The sequence below is a fragment of the Diplodia corticola genome (genome assembly GCF_001883845.1).
Source record: "Diplodia corticola strain CBS 112549 chromosome Unknown scaffold79, whole genome shotgun sequence".
Classification (NCBI taxonomy): domain Eukaryota; kingdom Fungi; phylum Ascomycota; class Dothideomycetes; order Botryosphaeriales; family Botryosphaeriaceae; genus Diplodia; species Diplodia corticola.
Genome location: NW_017971558.1, coordinates 47,227 through 65,011, shown reverse-complemented (window position 1 = coordinate 65,011; position 17,785 = coordinate 47,227). Strand labels below are relative to the sequence as shown.

The 17,785-nt window shown below is 56.5% G+C and overlaps 6 protein-coding genes across 6 annotated transcripts; 2 read left to right on the top strand and 4 right to left on the bottom strand.

The window, feature by feature from the left end:
* Nucleotides 1-52: 52 nt before the first annotated feature.
* BKCO1_7900015 (pap2 domain protein) lies at nucleotides 53-1,813 on the bottom strand (the record flags this gene model as incomplete). The annotated part of the gene is made up of 5 exons (XM_020279111.1): nucleotides 53-975; nucleotides 1,025-1,198; nucleotides 1,249-1,580; nucleotides 1,671-1,697; nucleotides 1,746-1,813. The coding sequence occupies 5 exons, from the start codon at nucleotides 1,811-1,813 to the stop codon at nucleotides 53-55; spliced, it is 1,524 nt and encodes a 507-aa protein (XP_020125746.1).
* Nucleotides 1,814-3,699: 1,886 nt separating this feature from the next.
* Nucleotides 3,700-5,523, bottom strand: BKCO1_7900014 (pfs domain-containing protein; the record flags this gene model as incomplete). Its single annotated transcript, XM_020279110.1, has 2 exons — nucleotides 3,700-5,073; nucleotides 5,134-5,523. The coding sequence occupies 2 exons, from the start codon at nucleotides 5,521-5,523 to the stop codon at nucleotides 3,700-3,702; spliced, it is 1,764 nt and encodes a 587-aa protein (XP_020125745.1).
* Nucleotides 5,524-5,710: 187 nt separating this feature from the next.
* Nucleotides 5,711-10,058, top strand: BKCO1_7900013 (atpase aaa; the record flags this gene model as incomplete). Its single annotated transcript, XM_020279109.1, has 7 exons — nucleotides 5,711-5,972; nucleotides 6,026-6,728; nucleotides 6,778-8,762; nucleotides 8,813-8,995; nucleotides 9,049-9,156; nucleotides 9,222-9,374; nucleotides 9,427-10,058. The coding sequence occupies 7 exons, from the start codon at nucleotides 5,711-5,713 to the stop codon at nucleotides 10,056-10,058; spliced, it is 4,026 nt and encodes a 1,341-aa protein (XP_020125744.1).
* Nucleotides 10,059-11,435: 1,377 nt separating this feature from the next.
* BKCO1_7900012 (mitochondrion protein) lies at nucleotides 11,436-13,560 on the bottom strand (the record flags this gene model as incomplete). Its single annotated transcript, XM_020279108.1, has 3 exons — nucleotides 11,436-11,480; nucleotides 11,572-13,380; nucleotides 13,447-13,560. 3 exons carry the CDS (start codon nucleotides 13,558-13,560, stop codon nucleotides 11,436-11,438), a joined length of 1,968 nt encoding a protein of 655 aa, XP_020125743.1.
* A 401-nt stretch (nucleotides 13,561-13,961) lies between these two features.
* Nucleotides 13,962-16,359, bottom strand: BKCO1_7900011 (phosphoinositide phosphatase; the record flags this gene model as incomplete). Its single annotated transcript, XM_020279107.1, has 3 exons — nucleotides 13,962-14,135; nucleotides 14,185-15,917; nucleotides 16,155-16,359. 3 exons carry the CDS (start codon nucleotides 16,357-16,359, stop codon nucleotides 13,962-13,964), a joined length of 2,112 nt encoding a protein of 703 aa, XP_020125758.1.
* A 439-nt stretch (nucleotides 16,360-16,798) lies between these two features.
* BKCO1_7900010 (gtp-binding protein ypt5) lies at nucleotides 16,799-17,690 on the top strand (the record flags this gene model as incomplete). Its single annotated transcript, XM_020279106.1, has 5 exons — nucleotides 16,799-16,871; nucleotides 16,932-16,951; nucleotides 17,007-17,033; nucleotides 17,089-17,280; nucleotides 17,343-17,690. The coding sequence occupies 5 exons, from the start codon at nucleotides 16,799-16,801 to the stop codon at nucleotides 17,688-17,690; spliced, it is 660 nt and encodes a 219-aa protein (XP_020125772.1).
* Between the last annotated feature and the right edge of the window lie 95 nt (nucleotides 17,691-17,785).

Genomic DNA, 17,785 nt, shown 5'->3' with positions numbered 1-17,785 from the left:
CCGGGTCTCCGGACTTCCGGACTTCCGGGCTTCCGGGCCTTTTGAAGCTCTCCTAGTAGTCGGCGCCCCTACCGGAACCGTAAGGTGCGGCGTGCGGCGGCACCTGCGGTGGCAAGGTCCTTGCAGCCCCCGCTCCTAGATCCGCCTCCTCGTGAGGAGCGACGAAGGGGCTGGTCGTCTGCGCGCGGTACGAAGTGTCTCCGAACGTGTCGTTGACCGGGTTGTATGCAACCGGCGCGGCTGTCTGACCTTGGTGGGGGTTGGACAAGGTGTATGTGCGCTGAAGCTCGAACTCATCGGTCTCTTCTTCCGAGGACGATTCCTCGTAGTTATCACCACGTCGGCGCCGGGCGCCGTAGGTTTGTGCGTACGGGTTCGAGGAGGGGAGCTGGGAGCTGTAGGTTGTCGCCGTTGGAGTGCGGTTCAGGTCGGCTGTGTATACTGAAGATGGGGTCGGTCGCGCGTCTCCGTAGGCTTGGGCTGCGAGCTGCTGGCGATGGCGTTGGGAGTTCGAGATCTGTTGCCGGAAAACGTTGGCGGCAGGATCGCTCGCGTCGATGTCGGTCGCACCTGTATCAGCGCCCCTCATTGGCTGCTCTTCGTCTATCGTCTTCAGTGAAGCTGCATCCCGCAGCGGCTCCCTTCCTTCGTGGTTGATCGGATATGCATCAGCCGGAATTTCGGGCTCCTTGCCCCAACTGCGGATCGGGAACGCGCGGCCCTTGCGCCACGTCTCGCTCACCGGAGGGAAGTACTGGCGGTAGGATCCCCAGGCGGTGAGAATGCCGAGAAGACTGCCCGAGAGGACGTCGAACGGGTGGTGGCGGGCGTCCATGATCCGAGAGGCTGCAACCAAGGCGGCGCCAAGCGTGGGGACCATGACTATAAAGCTCTTCCAGACTTCTCCTTTCGAGTCAAGCACGTGAAGCTTTCCAGCAAGGTATATGGACAGGTAGTACAGTCCACCAAAGGCAGCTGCGGCTGGATTAGATGGGTTCGAGAACAGCGGGGCAGGCCAACATACTGCTGCTGTGCCCAGACGGGAAACTGCGGAAGCCATCTTTCAGGATGGCATTGTTGTCCTGAGTGCAAATGCTGTGGTTCGACAGGCCGAAGGGCTGGGGGTCTTCGAACGTATTGGGCTGGCAGCGGTCGATCAAATCGGGTCTCGGCTTGCCAACGGCATTCTTCAGTGAGCCTGTCTCCAATTAGCTGCCGTGAACATGGCCTCTCCATGCCGGAGCCTACCGGTGATGGTGAAGGCGGCGCCGACGGAAAGCATCAGGCCCAGAACGCCGCAATTCAGCTCCCACAGTCTATCCTTCATGCGGTATTTGCCCAAGAGCTTCCGCCTGCCTGGACCTGCAGCCGCACCCCTGTTGCTCGAGAACAGGCCATCGATGACCAGGGTGTAGAAGGCGATGATCAAGGCGGGAGCCAAGACGGCGATGATGCACAAATCGAAGACAGGAATGCGCTCCTTGACGGCATACTTGTACTGCAGCGTGTAGTTGCGGAGGGAGAACTCTTGGTGGTGGGGCTCGACGTGATCAAGGGCGTAGAAGGCGATGATGAGAATGCTGGCGGGGGGTCAGCGGGAGCGCGGATGGGGAAGGAGAGGGCGTGCTGCAGCAGTGCGGCGCGGTCGAGGCGGGCAGGACGTGACGTACACGATAATGACATAGTCGAAGACGTATCTGCAAGGTCAGCGGCGGCTGGGCGGGTCGGCGGGCAAGGCGGCTCACGAGACAATGACGGTCTTGGACAGGCGCTTCTTGCTGAAGGGCAGCTTCTGCTGGTTCCAGGAGTCCATGGTTGGGCCTTGGGAGTCCTGGGTCGGGGGCCGGGCGAGGAGAGGGAGCGAGAAAGCTTCAAGAGCCGGGTGGTGCAGCTCTCATATCCCAGGGATGCGCCGGGGCGGTGATTGGGCTGCTTGGCGCAGGCTGGGCGTGCGGTGCTGAGGTGTCGCGGAGTGGCTTTGACACGACGGATCGCCTCTGCACTGGGCCGCCGGCGGGCGGAAGAGCGCGCGAGAGCCTGCATCGTTTTCTGCTTGGGCTCGCCCTGCCGGCGCTGAAACGGCGTCAAACGCTGGGCGAAGAGGGTGCGAGAGCTGTGCTAGACTGCCTATTTTTGGGCCCTAATCCCAGCCCTCCAATCCGCGCGCCGCCAGAGCGCCTTCGCCCCGCCGCCTGCTGCGCCCCGGCCCAGCGCAACCACGACACGCTCGCTGTGTCTTTTCTGATCCAGGTGGCCCTGGGCGCCGACATGGCCACACCACGCAGCGAATCATATGTCGTCATCCCCCCCGTAGGGCTAGCAGATCGCTCGCGCGCGGTAATTGCCCCCCTATTCGCCCTATCCACGCCCGCCAGGCCCGGCTACCTACTTCTTGCACAGCATTCCATCGACTGCCTGGGACGCGCGGAGGCCGCGGCCCGTACGCCTCGAGCACTTCGCAACCGGCACTGCTCAGCATCCGAAACCGCCCTCGCCGGCTCCGCTGCTTGCGAAAACCAGCTCAAACGCAGAGCAGAGCAGCAATAAATGCTATCCGTATATCACGCTGTTTGCGCCCGCACATCCTATTGGCCAGGTTCTGTGCATGAAATGGTCCGAGTCAGTCGACCCCAGATCCAGCAGCCGCCATTCTCCGACGAGCCTGGGCGCTGCCGACTCTCGCGCAACGTCTGCGACAACAGCCCACCAACAAGTGCTGCCTGAAAAACTGTTTGTTTTGTGTTGCTCTGTCAATCAGGCCGCCCATAGCCGGCATATCGCATCTTCCAAGGATCACCTGGGCCCCACATATCTGTCGGCACGCGCCCAAACACCACCGCTCGGCTTACCTCAGATCCACACGCAGCGCTCCCTCCCCGGCGAGCTGTGCCACTACGCAGGAGGCTGTACATCTCACCGTTGCCCATCGCCTCCCCTCCTGGTGTACCACACCACCACCTTCTTTGCCGTTCAGCCCCATCCGTGATACCCTGGCCTTGGGACCCTGCGCCCGTGCCGATCGGTCCACACAGCCTACCGCATGTGATGCTAATCGCGGGGGGGCTTGTTTGCGGGGTTGCTTGAGCCAAGCCACTCGCGTGACTGCTACCAGCTACACCAACATATTTGCCTCAACCCTTTCCAAAGAAGGAAGTCTCAATCGGTACGTACCCTGTGCTCAGCCTGAGCATGAGCAAAGGAAGAAGAGAGAAAAAAAAATAACGCTCTGGTGAGCTATTCCGGGCCTTGTTGGCCCCTCGGCTTTACCCTAAACGGTGCGTGGCCCCCAAAGGGAGTTATCTACACCGCCCCGCATTGATAACAGTATCACCAGATGCCTCCGGGACATATTGTGTGTTGGGTAGCAAGCATGTCGTGGATGTAACGCAAGATGCCTTGCTGAATGCTCTGCCTAGAGGGTGATAAGAGGTCCTACTTTCGCATTGAGCGGTGTAGACGACCAAATTCTTCGCTTCGCATGGGCAAAGTAGCCCACTGTGAGGCGGTGTTGGTGAGAGGTCAATGTCTTGATTCCTACGTAGGCAGTTGGAACGAATCTTGAGACAGAAATGTTGATTTCAACTTCATTCATGTTTATCTACACGTAGACTTCAAGTACCCCACATCAATAGGTGATTCTTGAACATTGTCGTCCAATTCTTTTTTTTTTTTCGAAAGGCCGAGGTACATTGATGAAGTTCAAGCGATACTGCTGACCCGCGACATGTCGTTCAGCAACCCTTCCAGTTCGCATACAACGAGATTGTAGAAAGCTGCCTGTAAGCAAACACTGTTCAAGTCAAAGTCATTGACGGAAAAGTCGCACATAAGACAGCGAGACACCACCTTCCCATAGCGGAGTCCAAGCATCCTGCCAGCTACGGCATTACTGTTCAACTTGTGTGCCTCCAGAAATTCCGTGATTTCTGGGTCGTTCGAGTTTCCCATCGGTGGGCTAAGGACAAGTGGGCTGCCGAGTGCAAGTTCAAGCATTAGTATTCCAAGCGCATAAATTTGGTAATTTTTGACGCATTTGAAGATTTGTTTCGCTGCTGGAGGTGATGCCGGGCTTGAGTGATCTTGTTCGTGGGATGCGGTTACATGCGGAATGACCGTTTGCTCGGCGTCTGACGATTGGGTGGCGACGAAGCGGATTTGGTCGCTTGTCCATCTCTCCTTCTCTTTCAACCACGGGGAGTCGTAGAGGCGGAGAAGGGAGAGCGCCAAAATATAGGCTATCCTCACGCGTTCATATGGATACGTGATAAGCTCTGTCAGATGATTGCCCGTACGCCTCTGAGACAGGAGTTGAGATAGAGAGCAGGATATGTCCTCGAAGTGGCTTGTACAGCCGGAGACGTGGACTCCGAAGCAGTTTGAGCCGTGAGATGGATTGCTCGAAGGGTGGCGGTGGCATTCATAAACTTCGTGGACCGACCATCCAAGCGATTGCAGGCTTTGGCAGACCTGGCCGATGCACTGGCTTTCCTTGAAATGCGTGGTACACGCTTTGCCATTGGAGATTGGCTTGGTTGAGCCATCTTGAGTGATGATTGACTTCGCATTAGAGAGGTTTGCGCTGCCATTCCCCGCGTTCACTTGCTGTCGTTTGAGCCCCCCGGGGTAGGCGTACCAGCATCCCGACAGAGGACCGCCGTGGAAGATGACGCCGCAGTCTCGAGGCGTCTGTCTCAAGCTCCCGGCTGAACCTTCGTTGAGTGTGCACTGCAATGCCAGTTCAACATCGTGGGCTGGACATGCACAGTCGGCCCACGCCACGGACAGTGCTTGGTAGATTTTGGTGTAGCCATCTCTGACAGCCTTGGTGTCCCCGATTGTCTTTCCAGAAATGATGCGTACAGGTCGCATCTGTTTGCGCTGCCTCCTTGCTTGATAGACAAACTGTGTGAGGTAGCGGTTCGCTTCCGCGGAATCCTCCAGGAGGAGCTCGACCTTGCTTTTCTTCGAGAAAGCCCATTTTGTCTTTGAGAGCTGGAGGGTGCAAGTTTCGGAGAAGCGGTGATAATGCGACGATATGGAAGGTGCCGGGGATGACGTAACGGAAGGCGTCGCCTGCGAACGAGAAAAGTCAGTTTGCGGCAACCGCACGGTTGGTCTCCGGGTGGCGCCTACCGGTTCCTCCAGGCCGACCGACCGCAGTGTCGTCAACACTGCATCCAAAGTCTCTTGGATTATCTTCACATTCCTCCTAACAGCTTCGCACAGGTTCAAGTCGCCGTCCAGGATCATCCCGAGTCTGTTCTGGATGTCTTCGTCCGCCCAGGAAGGGTGCTCGAGGTCATCAAGCATGGTTTTCACCACGTTTTCGTCGATGGAGTAGGAGAACAGAGTCCGTATTGAGGCATGGAAAAGATCCGCTTCATTGGAACACTTGAGGCGGAGCTTGACGCCCTGGGTGCGATACTGACGGAAGTCGGTGAAAAAGGCACCCAGCTCGCTGTATGACTTCAACGCGAGCGGGATGGTTCCCAGAACAATTCCGGCGACCTCGAATCCAGACATGATGGCAGACTATGACATTGCAAGTGTCAGCCTCGTCGAGTTGACACTACTCGCTTATCAAGACATCAAAGCGGGGTCAGGCTGAGATTTCCAACCTGCATAAGCGCCGTAGCCTCACACTTCCACCAGAACTCCTTCTCTCCCGCGCCAGAGTCGGGATGGAGATCGCGACTATCGTTCATCAGCCATGGATATCGACTTAAACACGGAGCCAGCAGTCTCTGGCCTCTCCACGGCGATTCGGTATGCTCTGGAGTCGTTTGAGCCGAGTATCCAGGACGCAGACTTGCGGCATACGCACTATCGAAATGTCCAGCGCTACGTTCTCTGGGCGGCAGATCACGGAATTGTTGAAGGTTCTCTCGACACCCTGCTCAAAGACGAACCTGAACTGCAGCATGCCGTTGCCTCGCTGCTCATTAGCCTCGGTCAATTCATCTTGAACATCTGTACGGATATCACTTCCCACCATTCAAGCATACGTTTTCTGATCGTTCCCAAGTTTCCCACGCAAGAATAGCGAGTGAGAACGCACCGAGTCCTGTTCCAGATGGTCCGTCCCAGCCGCCTCTACGCCGATCTCAAAAGCGATGGCTCTACAGTATGGAAAGAGACAGAATCCTGGTTTTGGAACGGCTCTCGTGGAATCTTGCAAGAGCCCTGCAGAGCTGGCCTGACTGTCAGGATCTGGTGATTGAAGCGGAGGCGCTGAGAGAAGACTACGATCCTGCGTTGCGGTCTATGTCTTCTCCACCGAAATCGAAAATACCACTATCTTTAGCGGATGAGGATTTCTCAGAAGATCTAATGGGCGTCGAAGTCACGGTTGATCAGTTGTATGATCTCGTCCCCTCCCTTCAGTGGATCAGATCTCCAAGTCCTACTAGTAGCTTGGCAAGTCAGCAGTCAGTCAACATTCATACTGGCGCGGCTGAGCTCCAAGATCAAATCTGCTGTAACTTCCCAGACCTTCCAACTCAGGTTGCACATGTCCTGAGTAAAGCCTACCGTCGCCGTTGGGTGGTACCACAACCCGAGGAAGAGCACATGCTGTCCGAGAAGCAAGAAGATGAGGATGTCACGGCGGGCGAGTATCTGCCCCAAAGTTTTCCGGAGTATCCGGACACAACCTATGGGATTGGCAATGAAGTGAGTTGTACAGTGTGCCATCGGTATATCAACGTAGCGACCGAGTCACAATGGAGGTATGACAGGTATCCGTCAAAGCCTAGAAAAAGGCTAACAAACAGGCAGGCAACACATTCTTCAAGATCTCCGGCCTTACGTTTGCATCAACCCGGATTGCCATGCCAGACCACCAACATTCGCAAGCTTTGCTGTCTTTCAGCGCCACGCAATCGGTCACTGCGCTATTCGGCAATGGAGTTGCAAGTTGGGGTGCGAGATCAAGTGTGACACAGAGGCTCAACTGGCAGATCATCTCCACGTTACACATGGAATTTTGGAAGGCCAAAGTTGCATCGATATTGCGAACCTCTGGCAAGAGATTGTGCTTGTGGAAGAAAGCAAAGACGATTGCCCCTTTTGTGGCATGAAGGAGTCAGGGAGTCATCGTGACTATATCCAACACCTTGGACAACATATGGTTGAGATTGCCCTATGGTCAACTGAACCGAGAATGGAGAGCCTTGAAACGCCAGCGCAGAACTCTTCCAAAAGTCAGATGAACCAGGAATACACAATTCCCAAGTCTCCGGCTTCTGATACAAAGTCACTCCTCGAAGATCTGGGTATGAACTTGCTCCATACAGTCAAGCAAGACTTTTACCCAGAGCCAGCTAGTAGGAAGGATATACCATCAAGTCGAAAGAACCGCACTCGGCTACAACAATGTCAAAGCGCTCCTAGAGGCCTACCAGGTATCTCGACAGAACCACGGACGATAGCAGAGCTCAAGCCCCTGTCTTGGGACGAATACACGCAGAACAAGGGTGAACCGACTCCTCCAGTGCACTACGCCATTGAATTACTAATGGAGGATCCTGTCATATGCGACGTTCGTGATCACTCAATGCCATCACGACTGAGAAAGGGGGCGATGCAGTCACAGAGAGAAAAGCGTGGCAAAGGAGTCTCGAAAGTTGGAGCTATGTTCTCTTCGGATGGCACGGAGACGAAACAACTGCCTGAAAGGATCCGCATTCACTCACCACACCTCAAGCAGCTACTCGCGAGCGTCTCTAGCGGACAGCTCAGTCAGCCACCAGACGCCCCTCTCGTGATGCGCAGGCCTTTTAAATTCCTCCTTTACGAGGAAGAAACACTCAGACAACATGTGTCGGAGCTTGAAGAGACGGTCAGTGAGACTGGCGATCAGGCCGATGCTAGCGGAACCTCCTCGTCAGACGAACTCAGGCTGTCCCGTCTTCTACTCGCATTTCTGGACGACTACGTGAAGCCAACCCAGCAGCAGGTTACCAAGAAACGATCAGTCTACTTCCATGAGCTTTGGTTCCTCTACCAGCCTGGCCAACTTCTATACAGCCGGATCAAGGACTACCCGCAAACAGTCTGGAAGGTCGTTCAGGTCACCGGTGGCAACAGACTTCCTCGGAGATATGAGCCGAACGAGGATTCAGTCGAGTACAAACATTCCAAGATGGATTCTTTCAGTCCGTTGACGCTGGACTGCTTCTTTCTTGTTTTTGACGGGCTTGGCTTCCAGCCAGCATACCGCAGACTTGAGGTTCCTCATTTCCACGGCTTACGTGACATGAGTGATCTTCAAGTAATCCCTTTGGAAGTCGCGGAAGTAGAGGAGCTCATCAACAAAGATGACATTCTCTGCCAAGGAAACTTGTACCTGGAAGGCCTTAACCGTTCCTATAAGCTCTATCACGGCTGGACTGCTGACCGGGACTCCCTGGGAAATCAGCTCGTATCTGCCGAGTCGCATCCTGTTTTGCCAGAGAGTATAGAGAGCGAGGTGATGGTTGACCTTCATAGGGCATTTAGGCTCAATCCTCAATGGCTTCCGGAACTCGGCGCTCTACCTGAGGTTCAAGTGAATCCGCGAGAGTTCGAGGGGCATTATACATGGCGGCCGGAACCTATCGCAGAAGACGTTCATTGGGATATCCTACAAAAGGAAGACGTGATTGAGACGATGGACAACCAAAGAAAGAATCAGGCATGGGCGCGCTGTGAAATTGGTGGTGAGGATGTATTTTTGCTTCCAGGAAGAGCGCCGGCATTCGTGTTCAGCTCTCGAAGATGGGGTATTTGACCTTTGATCCGCTGTCCACTGAAGTTACTAATTATCGAGCAGCTTACCTGCAATTGGGTCCCGATGAAAACACATCAGGCTCACGGAGCCAACTGATGCAGATTCAACCCAGCTCTTCGCCGTGGGAAGAATTAGTATTGCCACCACGTCATAAAGCCATGATTCAAGCTCTTGTTCATTCATCCTTCACAAAGGGTGACGATTCAGATCTTGTGAGACACAAAGGTGCAGTACTTCAGAAACTTGACAATGGGGTCGGCTTCTTACGAGATATCCAGGTCGAGGGCTTGTAATTCTTCTTCACGGCAGCCCAGGTGTGGGGAAGACCTCCACAGCTGAATGCGTCGCATCTCATTTCAGAAAACCACTTCTGTCTATAACTCCAGGTAGTCCCCAACATCTAGAGCGGAGGGATTGAATGAGTTTCGTAGCTGATGCTGAATTATCATAGGTGACTTGGGGCTGGACCCTGTCCAAGCAGAGGCCAACATGTTAAGGTATTTCGATTTGGCCCAAGCTTGGGATTGCGTCCTTCTTCTCGACGAAGCAGACGTGTTCTTGGCATCACGTACCAACAACCTCCAAAGAGACGCACTTGTTTCCGGTATGTAGATGGTATAATGCTGAGTAATATTATGTCTGACCCATTTTCGCAGTTTTCCTGAGGCTACTCGAGTACTACAAAGGAGTCCTATTCATGACGACGAATAGAGTGGGATCCATTGATGAAGCTTTCAAATCGCGGATTCAGATGTCGCTCTACTACCCTCCTCTGGATCTTGAACAAACAATGAAAATCTGGGAACTCCAGATACGAAGAGCACGAAAGCCTCTCGAAGGCAATATTGAAGATGAAGAAGAAGTCCTGAGAACTGCGCACGAAATCTTTCGGAAGCAAGGCGCTAGCCAGCGGTGGAATGGCCGACAAATTCACAACGCCTTTATTGCTGCGATGTCCTTGGCTCGCTTCGATAACATGCCATTGAGGGATAGACACTTGGCAACGGTCGCGGAGGCCTCGGCCGTCTTTGACGAGTATCTGATGGAAGTGCATTCAGGTACATCACATTCACAGCGGATGCACGCGCAGAGCATACGCGCGGACGATTTCGTTAGCCCTCCTCGGTCGATGCAGTATGACACAGATAGGCGACAACGCCCCGAACGCCCAGATGCACCTTACCTGCCCAGCGATTTTCCATACCCTCCGCAGCCTGCCCCGCCCTCATTAGGTGTTAGAGGCCTATATTACGCAAAGAATCCGTTCAGCAAAACACCGAGTGGTTAGCTCCAGAGCACCAACAGCCTTTCACACAGTCAAACCCGTCCGAACACCAATTAGTGAAATTAAAGAGACGGTCTACACGCCCGCCAACCCCATCATCACAGCCAAAACCAAGTAATCGCACTGCGCAGACATCATTGAGCTCCTCCGACATGCCTGAGTGATCCAATCACTTGCTACAACAGCAAACGGGCATAGGCGGAAGAGTCTTGAAACCTCCCCTCTGGGAGTCAAAAAATCCGGGGTATTCGCTTTTTCGGGCTTTTCGAAGATTGATTTGTTGCTACTGCGTTTCACGGCATCTTCATGTAGTCTTCCAGGTTCACTTTGGCGTCACTTTAGGTAACGAAAGAAATTGACTATACAACGGTCCTTTGTCGCTTGTGTGAGCAGTTGAAGCAAGTGTCCTGACGTGCACGTAGATTCAAACGGCCTTTCTCCAAAAGTCATCGAGGCCCGAGTCTTCTCCCCCAGTGCCTCTTTTGCGAGAAGTCATGCCCTTCCCGCAACAAGCTTCATACCCACGTATGTACATCCGCGACCAGCACAACAAGAGCCGGTCGAGCAATAGGCTTGCCGAGGCCACAACACAAAGATCCAGAATCAGGCCCAAAGGCCACTCCGTCTTGGCCGACGCGCCACTCGATTCAACCGAACCCATCGCGTCCCAGGCTCAGCCGGAGGCCAGGCCAGGCCAGGATGGGGTTCCCGCAATCGGAACCATGCGGTCGCCCAGGCTCCGGCTCGGAGGCAGGCAGCATGAAGGAAGTTAACTGGCTGCGTTATTGACATAGGATGCTCGACGTCAATTACCGACAGGGTGGCCCCCCCTGAGTCTGACCAGGGCCAGTGTACAGGGAGGGCATCAGCTGCAAGCGTTTGAGAAGCGACGAGTACTTATACAGATGCATCTCTATACGCTACGCTCCCATCCATCCTGATGCATGTGTACGATTGTGAAACGCACATCCATATCAGGGGCACGAGGTCCGTACTCACTTTAACAAACGACGGGAGACCTTGGTGACTCTTACCATTCATCTATCCGCGAATAAAGAAAATAATAATAATAAAAAACACACACGACGCTCTATACGCTCTCCTCTTCCCACGCAGCCAGCCAGCCCATGCCACTTTCCTCAATTGAAATTACTCACCATTCACCGAAAGAAGCAGAAAGAAGAGAAAAAGGAACTGTTACAGAACACACGGATCGGGGCTCGCTTTCGGCCCTCTAGATCCCAGGTTTTTGCAAAAAAGAGATGTTCTTCATTCCTTTAGCTCCCAACCCCAACCCTAACCCCATGCCCTCCCCCCCCTTCGCTGGACTCATACAGCTGCTGCTACTACTCGACGCTCTAATACTTTTTGTCTGTTGTTTTACTCTACAAGCAGGCTCTGTAGTCTCGCCTCCGTGGAAAGGACCTGAGATAATCACGTTAGCCGTTATGAACTCGACGGTCATCATATACAAGGAAGGAGGCAATGGTGGGGGGGAGGGGATGATAAAACTCACATCAAGCGCTTGCCTGACCTCCAGCACCCTCCTAGCATCGCCCAGCCAGTCCCTCGCCAGGACCTTAGCCCAGCCGCTGAGACCGTTCATCTCACGAGCCGCGCCGTCGATGTTGCCCTCCTCGAGCAGCATCTCGGTGCGGGTGAGCACGGACTCGACGTCGTTGCCGACGGGCAGGCCCTGGCCGTCGCCGCCCTTCTTGAACATGACCTTGCTCAGCACCAGGCTGGCGGCGTGGGAAGCGACGCCGGCGTCCTCGGGCAGCAGCGCCGCCTTGCGGACTTCGGAGGCGACGCGGCGGAAGCGGTCGATGAGCTGCGAGGGCGTGGGGACGCCCTTCTGGTAGGCCGCGGGGGTGATGGAGGCGATGGCCGCGTTGACCACGGGGTCCTCGGCGGCGACCTCCTTGAGGGCGGCGAGCTCCTCGACAAAGGGGCGCGGCTGGTCGGCCTTTTCGACGGCGTTGCGGGCGGCCTCGACGGCGACGAGCATGTGCTGAGTGCGGAGGTTGGAGTCGATGACAGAGTTCCACTCGGCTGTCAGCTTCTCAAGCTCGGCAACGGCGTCGGAGAGCTCGTTGAGCTTGGCAAGACGACCCTGGCGCTCCTGCTCCACGCGGTCGTGGACCGAGTTGGCAAATTGACGGTTGAGCGCGATGGCCTGCTCGAGGAGCTCGTTCTTCAGCTTCTGGTCGTAGACCTTTTGGGAAGCCTCCAACTCAGCTCTCAGCTTGCTCTGGTAGGTCTGAGCAAGCTTCTCACGCTCAGCTTCGAACTCGTCCTTCCAGCGGGCTTCCTGGCCCTGAATCTCGGCCTCAATCCGGCTGACGAGCTCCTTCGCACCAGCATCAAACTCGGTATGCAGATTTCTGATCTTCTCCTCGCTCTGCTTCTCGGCAATAGCCTTCATGGTCTGGATGTCGTTGATGACCTTGGTGAGCTCGCCCTTGGCCTTGGAAATGGTAGAGTCGTACTTCGAGCCCGCGTTATCGGCGTTGACCACAGTGATGATATCGTTGATGATCTTGACAACATCCTGGACAACGGGCTCCGTAGCTCCGTCAAGGCTGAGCTTGTCGATCGGGGCAACAGTGGCAGCGGGAGCAGACTTCGCCGGAGCCGCGGACTTGGGAGCAGGCTTCTTTTCCTTGGAAACGGCAGCCTTGTTATCCTCAACTGCACTAGTATGCCTGCCAGACTTGGACAAGTCGGCGCCGCTCTTGGAATCCTCCTTCTCGTCGGAAACCTTCCAGGAGAGACCGCTCTTGCTGGGAATGGTGACCTTGTTCTCGCCACGGATCTGCTGGTGCAGCCTGGACGGAACAGCGCCGCCAGGGAAGCGCTTGCGGAACTCACGCTCCTCGAAGTAGCCAACCGCATCCTCGCCGAAGGGCACGTACTCGGTGAAGAAGTCGTGGAAGTTGTCGGAGATGAGCGAGTAGTAGATACCGCCAGCGTATCCAACGGTGGTCAGGGTGAGCAAGGTGAGCAGGAAGCGACGGAAGCTACCCTTCTTCTTCTTCTTGGGCGGCGGAGCGGGAGAGCCGGCGGTAGGACCGACGGAAGCGCTGCCGGTGCCAAGGGGCACGCCAGTGCCAGCACCGGGGGCCGATCCCGAAGGCGGCGACTGCGCGTGGACCTGGCCAGGTGTAGGAGGCGTCAGAGGGACCTCGGACGGAGGAACGGTACCGGAAGGTGTAGGGTTTACGGGAGAGGTGGTCGGCGGAGGAGGGATGTCATCGGCAGCCCTTGCGCTTTGCGAGCCGGGCAGAACGGTCTCATCGGTCTTCCTGACATCGGCAAAGTAGCGCTGTCATTGCATTGGATGGTCAGCCATCAATGGCGGGCTAATGGAAGCGTGCATGCGCGTGCGTACCTGGCCGAAGGCCATCTGAGCGGGCCGGTGCGCGTGAAGCCATTGGGAACCGACCCTCGGGGCGACGGCGCCGGCGGCGAGGTGCCTCGTTCTTGCGACAGAGATGCGCAGCATGGCGGGCTGCTGAGGCGGAGAGGAGCGAGGGGATGGAGAGCGCGAGCGTGTTGGTTTGGAGCTGCGGATGATGGAACTCGATTTTCCCGAGGCGGCGAGCTTCCGCCGCCGGCGAGACGGCCAAGCCCGCACACCGCGCAGAACGTCATCTTGCCTGAGGCACCCATGCCCTCTCGCCAACACACGCGACAAAGAACAAAGACAATGCGCTGGTCCATCCCGGAAATTGGTTTGCCTGCCTAATGAAAATAGAGTAGAATACAGCTGAAGAAATGCCTTTTGTAATATATGGTATCCCAAGCAAAGCTCTCAGCTCTCTAGGAACCGATCCTCTCAACCCATGTCCCCAAGGTCGCGATACCTTCAAACGCCAGTGGTGCCTGCAGATCCAGTAAAGCCCACTATTCTATCCTCTTCTTGTTACCCTCTTCTAGATAAAGAAGTCTCGCATCGCTCTTGCCCCTCTCGTGCCTCGCCACCAATGGTCCCAAAAGTGGATCCTTCTGCACATCCGACATCGCATCCTGATAGCCCTCGACAGCCCACGGAGGCGTGTTCAGCTTCGGCCAGTTGACCTGTGTGTTGTCAGTATGAATACTCATTGGTGGCTGGCGTTGAACTTACGTAGAGTGTGCCGTGGCTCTGGATGAAGCGGAAGCAAAGGATGGTCACAGCGAAGAAAAGAAGTACAAGGATGCGCAGAGGCCAGACGTAAGCGTCAGGGGACCTTCTCGTAAAAGCAGAAATGAAAATGAAGAAGACACATCCAGCAAGGATGTAAGGGATCGACTGGATGGCAAGTGGTCTACGGTCAACGAACAGCAGACTGTTCCCAATGTTGGAAGTAGAAGGAAGATATGTGCCCAGGAACAGGTCAAAAGCATCTTGCCGCGGACCATCGAGGAAGTTGTTCTTCACGTAACGAGTGATGGAGTTGCTGAGATCCTGCACCATACCAGCCTTCGTTCGCTGTCCGGTTCGGGTGAAGTCCGTCTTCAGAGCTCCAGTGCCTGAGTATGACTTGGAGACGACGTCGGCATTGTCGGCCCAGATGTTGCGGAAGAGATCCTCAAACGCGACATCGTCTTGCGCATTCTCGCCCTCACGGAGAATACCCAAGTCGATGAGCATGCGGCTGAGGATGAAGCGTCCCAGCATGCTCTGAACGACATTGGTGCGATCCAAACAGTCCATACAGTTCGTCCGCACAACACATGTCTGCCGACTACGGATCTCCATCTTGCCATTCGGGTCACCAGGCATGTTGACGCCTCTGAAGTAGCCGTTCTCTCTGATCGGTCCCTCGAGCTGCTGAAGCAGCAGTGCAGCACGGTGCCACCGAAGTCCCTTCGTTTCACTATGGAAGTCGAAGTACGTGTAGTGGATGCGATCGTACCGCTGCTTCTCGCCCTCGGGCTCGATCACGGTGAATTTCTCTTCAGTGACCTGGTCCGACTCGGTACCCTCGGTAGGCGAAGAAACCAGGAGTTGAACCATCTTCTCGTAGGCCTCCTTGACAGCCCTTTCGCGACCCTTTTGGTTGACGAGATTGACGAGGTAGTTGTCACCATACAGACGAATCTGCTCGTTGAAGTGGCGCTTGGCGGCTGACACAGCGCTTTGCACCCCGCGGATCTGCAACTTAGGGGTATATTTGAGCTCGTTAATCTCGGCCCAATACAGCGGCACGCTTCCTCTTGTCTGCACGTATGACAGTACCTGCGTCTCTGGTCCCCCGCTCGACTGCAAGTTTGAGCCTGCGGCGAATCCTCCAGGACCGTTCGACGCGTTGTCATTGAGTATGACCACTTGCTCCGTCTCGTTGAAGTTGGACACGTTGCCATTCTCGTCGACTCCACGAGAGAAATAGCGGGTTCCGGCCCGGTGTCTCGATCGCCGGGTAATAAGGACGAACGTCAGGGGGTTGCCCTTAATCGACGTGTTCTTAATCTCCATCATGCCGAACATGACGGGCAAGATATAGGGGTCGACATCCCTCTGCAGGCCGCTCGCAATGCGGAAGCCGGATGAGCCGGAAGCACCGTTGCGAAAGTCAATCAGATCCGACTGGATGAAGCGATTCCAGAAAAAGCGATCGTCAGCGCGCTTCCACAGCGGCTGGGTGAAGTCGCTCTGGGCCTGGCGCTGGAAGCTGTTGGTGATGTCGATGGAGTAGGAGAAGTACATCGGCCCCTGCTTGAGCAATGTCTTCAGGTAGAAAAGGTAGGTATCCTCGTCCGGATCATGCAGAGGGCGCTCGCGCAGAGGCAGGAATTCGGTAGCCGCAACCTTGTACACCATGTGGCCCTTGAGCCTCCCGACAGGTTGCGCCTTCGTGATGACGATAATGTATTTGTCTGTACACGGTGTGTCAGCGAGTGAAGGGCTTCAAATATGGTGTTTGGGAGTATGGTGCAAGCTACGACGCGCTTCCTCCCGCAAGGCATTGCAGACACAGGGCAGCTCGCACACGGATAGGGCGTGTCCGGTCAGAAGCCACAGCGCTCCACCCACGAGCAGGAGGCTGCCAGACAGCCCAGAGCCCTTATGTGTAGCCGCCCTGCTGCTGCAACGCCTTGTGGTCCTCGACGTACCTAGGCGCAGCTTAATCATGCCCAGCACGCCAGCAATGCTGGAAACGCGCTGGCCGCCGAGGAGCTTGCCATCGTTAAGGCGCAAGTCTCCGGAGGGCCGGTCGACAACGAGGGTGGGGGCCGAGGGCGACGAGGGCGAGGAAAAGGCGTAGTACGAAGACGAGGCGTGGACATTAATGTCCCGGAACGGAAGGATGGCAGCCATGGTCGGCCGGTGGAGCTCTGGTCGCTCCTATGCGGGGACGGCGGGGCGAGAGGCGGACGATAGGTGGGCGACTATAGCAGGGAGGACTGGTGATGGTGCGGAGGGGCGCGGGGGGCAGGAGAGGAGAGATTAGAATTGCTGGTGTTTGATGCACATGTGGCAGTTGCGCTTGCGCGGCGTGGCAGGCACGGGGGCGCAGGGCAGGGCATGACGATGCCGAACGGAGCGCGCGCAAGCCACACCCTTGCCAAGCCATCCAGCGTTGGCTGCCCGGACAAGCTCCACCACCAGCACCCAACGTCGACACCTCAGATCTACACCACCCATCCACCCACCTCCACGACCTCAACCCATCCGCCGCATCGACGCCGCGCCGCTCGCACCCGACCCGCACCCGCCGCTCCCCCGCCATCCCCCACCGCTCCGCCGCGCCACCGCCATGTCCGCGAGAGTCCAGCCAGGCGGCCGTCCCGGCGGCTCGAGGTTCGCACAGTTCAAGCTGGTGCTGCTGGGTAAGTGTGCCGAAGTGCCGCAGACGCTGCAGCCGCCGACCGAGTGCTGACCGTTCGCAGGAGAGTCCGCCGTCGGAAAGGTTTGCCCCGCCCCTCGACTGGCGGTCACGCCCGCAATACTGATACGCTGCGCAGAGTTCGCTCGTGCTGCGCTTCGTCAAGGTGCGCCCCCTCGAGCCCTGCGTGCCCGCACGGCTGGAGCTGACCCCCGCCGCAGGACCAGTTCGACGACTACCGCGAGTCCACCATCGGTGCCGCTTTCCTGACCCAGACCATCGGTCTCGACGAAACCACGACCGTCAAGTTTGAGATATGGGATACCGCAGGCCAGGAGCGCTACAAGTCCCTGGCCCCCATGTACTACCGCAACGCCAACTGCGCCGTCGTCGTCTACGACATCACCCAGGCCGTAAGTGTCCCGCAGCTCCCCTTCCGCCACCGCGGCCAGTACTAACACGCTCCCTGCCGCAGTCGTCGCTAGACAAAGCCAAGGCGTGGGTGAAGGAACTACAGCGCCAGGCCAACGAGAACATTGTGATCGCTCTTGCCGGCAACAAACTCGATCTGGTCACGGAGAGCCCCGACAAGCGCGCAATACCCGCTGCCGACGCGGAGCAGTACGCCAGGGAGGCCGGGCTGCTGTTCTTCGAGACGTCGGCCAAGACGGCCGAAAACGTGCGGGAGCTGTTCACCGCCATCGCGAAGAAGCTGCCGCTCGACCAGGCCGGCCCCCGCAGCATCAGGTCCGGCCCGCGTCCTGGCGTCGATCTGCGGCCCGAGGCAACCAGCGGCCAGGGCGCGGCGGGCTGCAACTGCTAGCCTTCTCCCGTATTCGTCCCTCAATTTTGCTATTCCCCCCTTTGCTATGGACAGATCATGACTCGAGCCGGAGGCGCGCTGGCTGGTGGATTGAA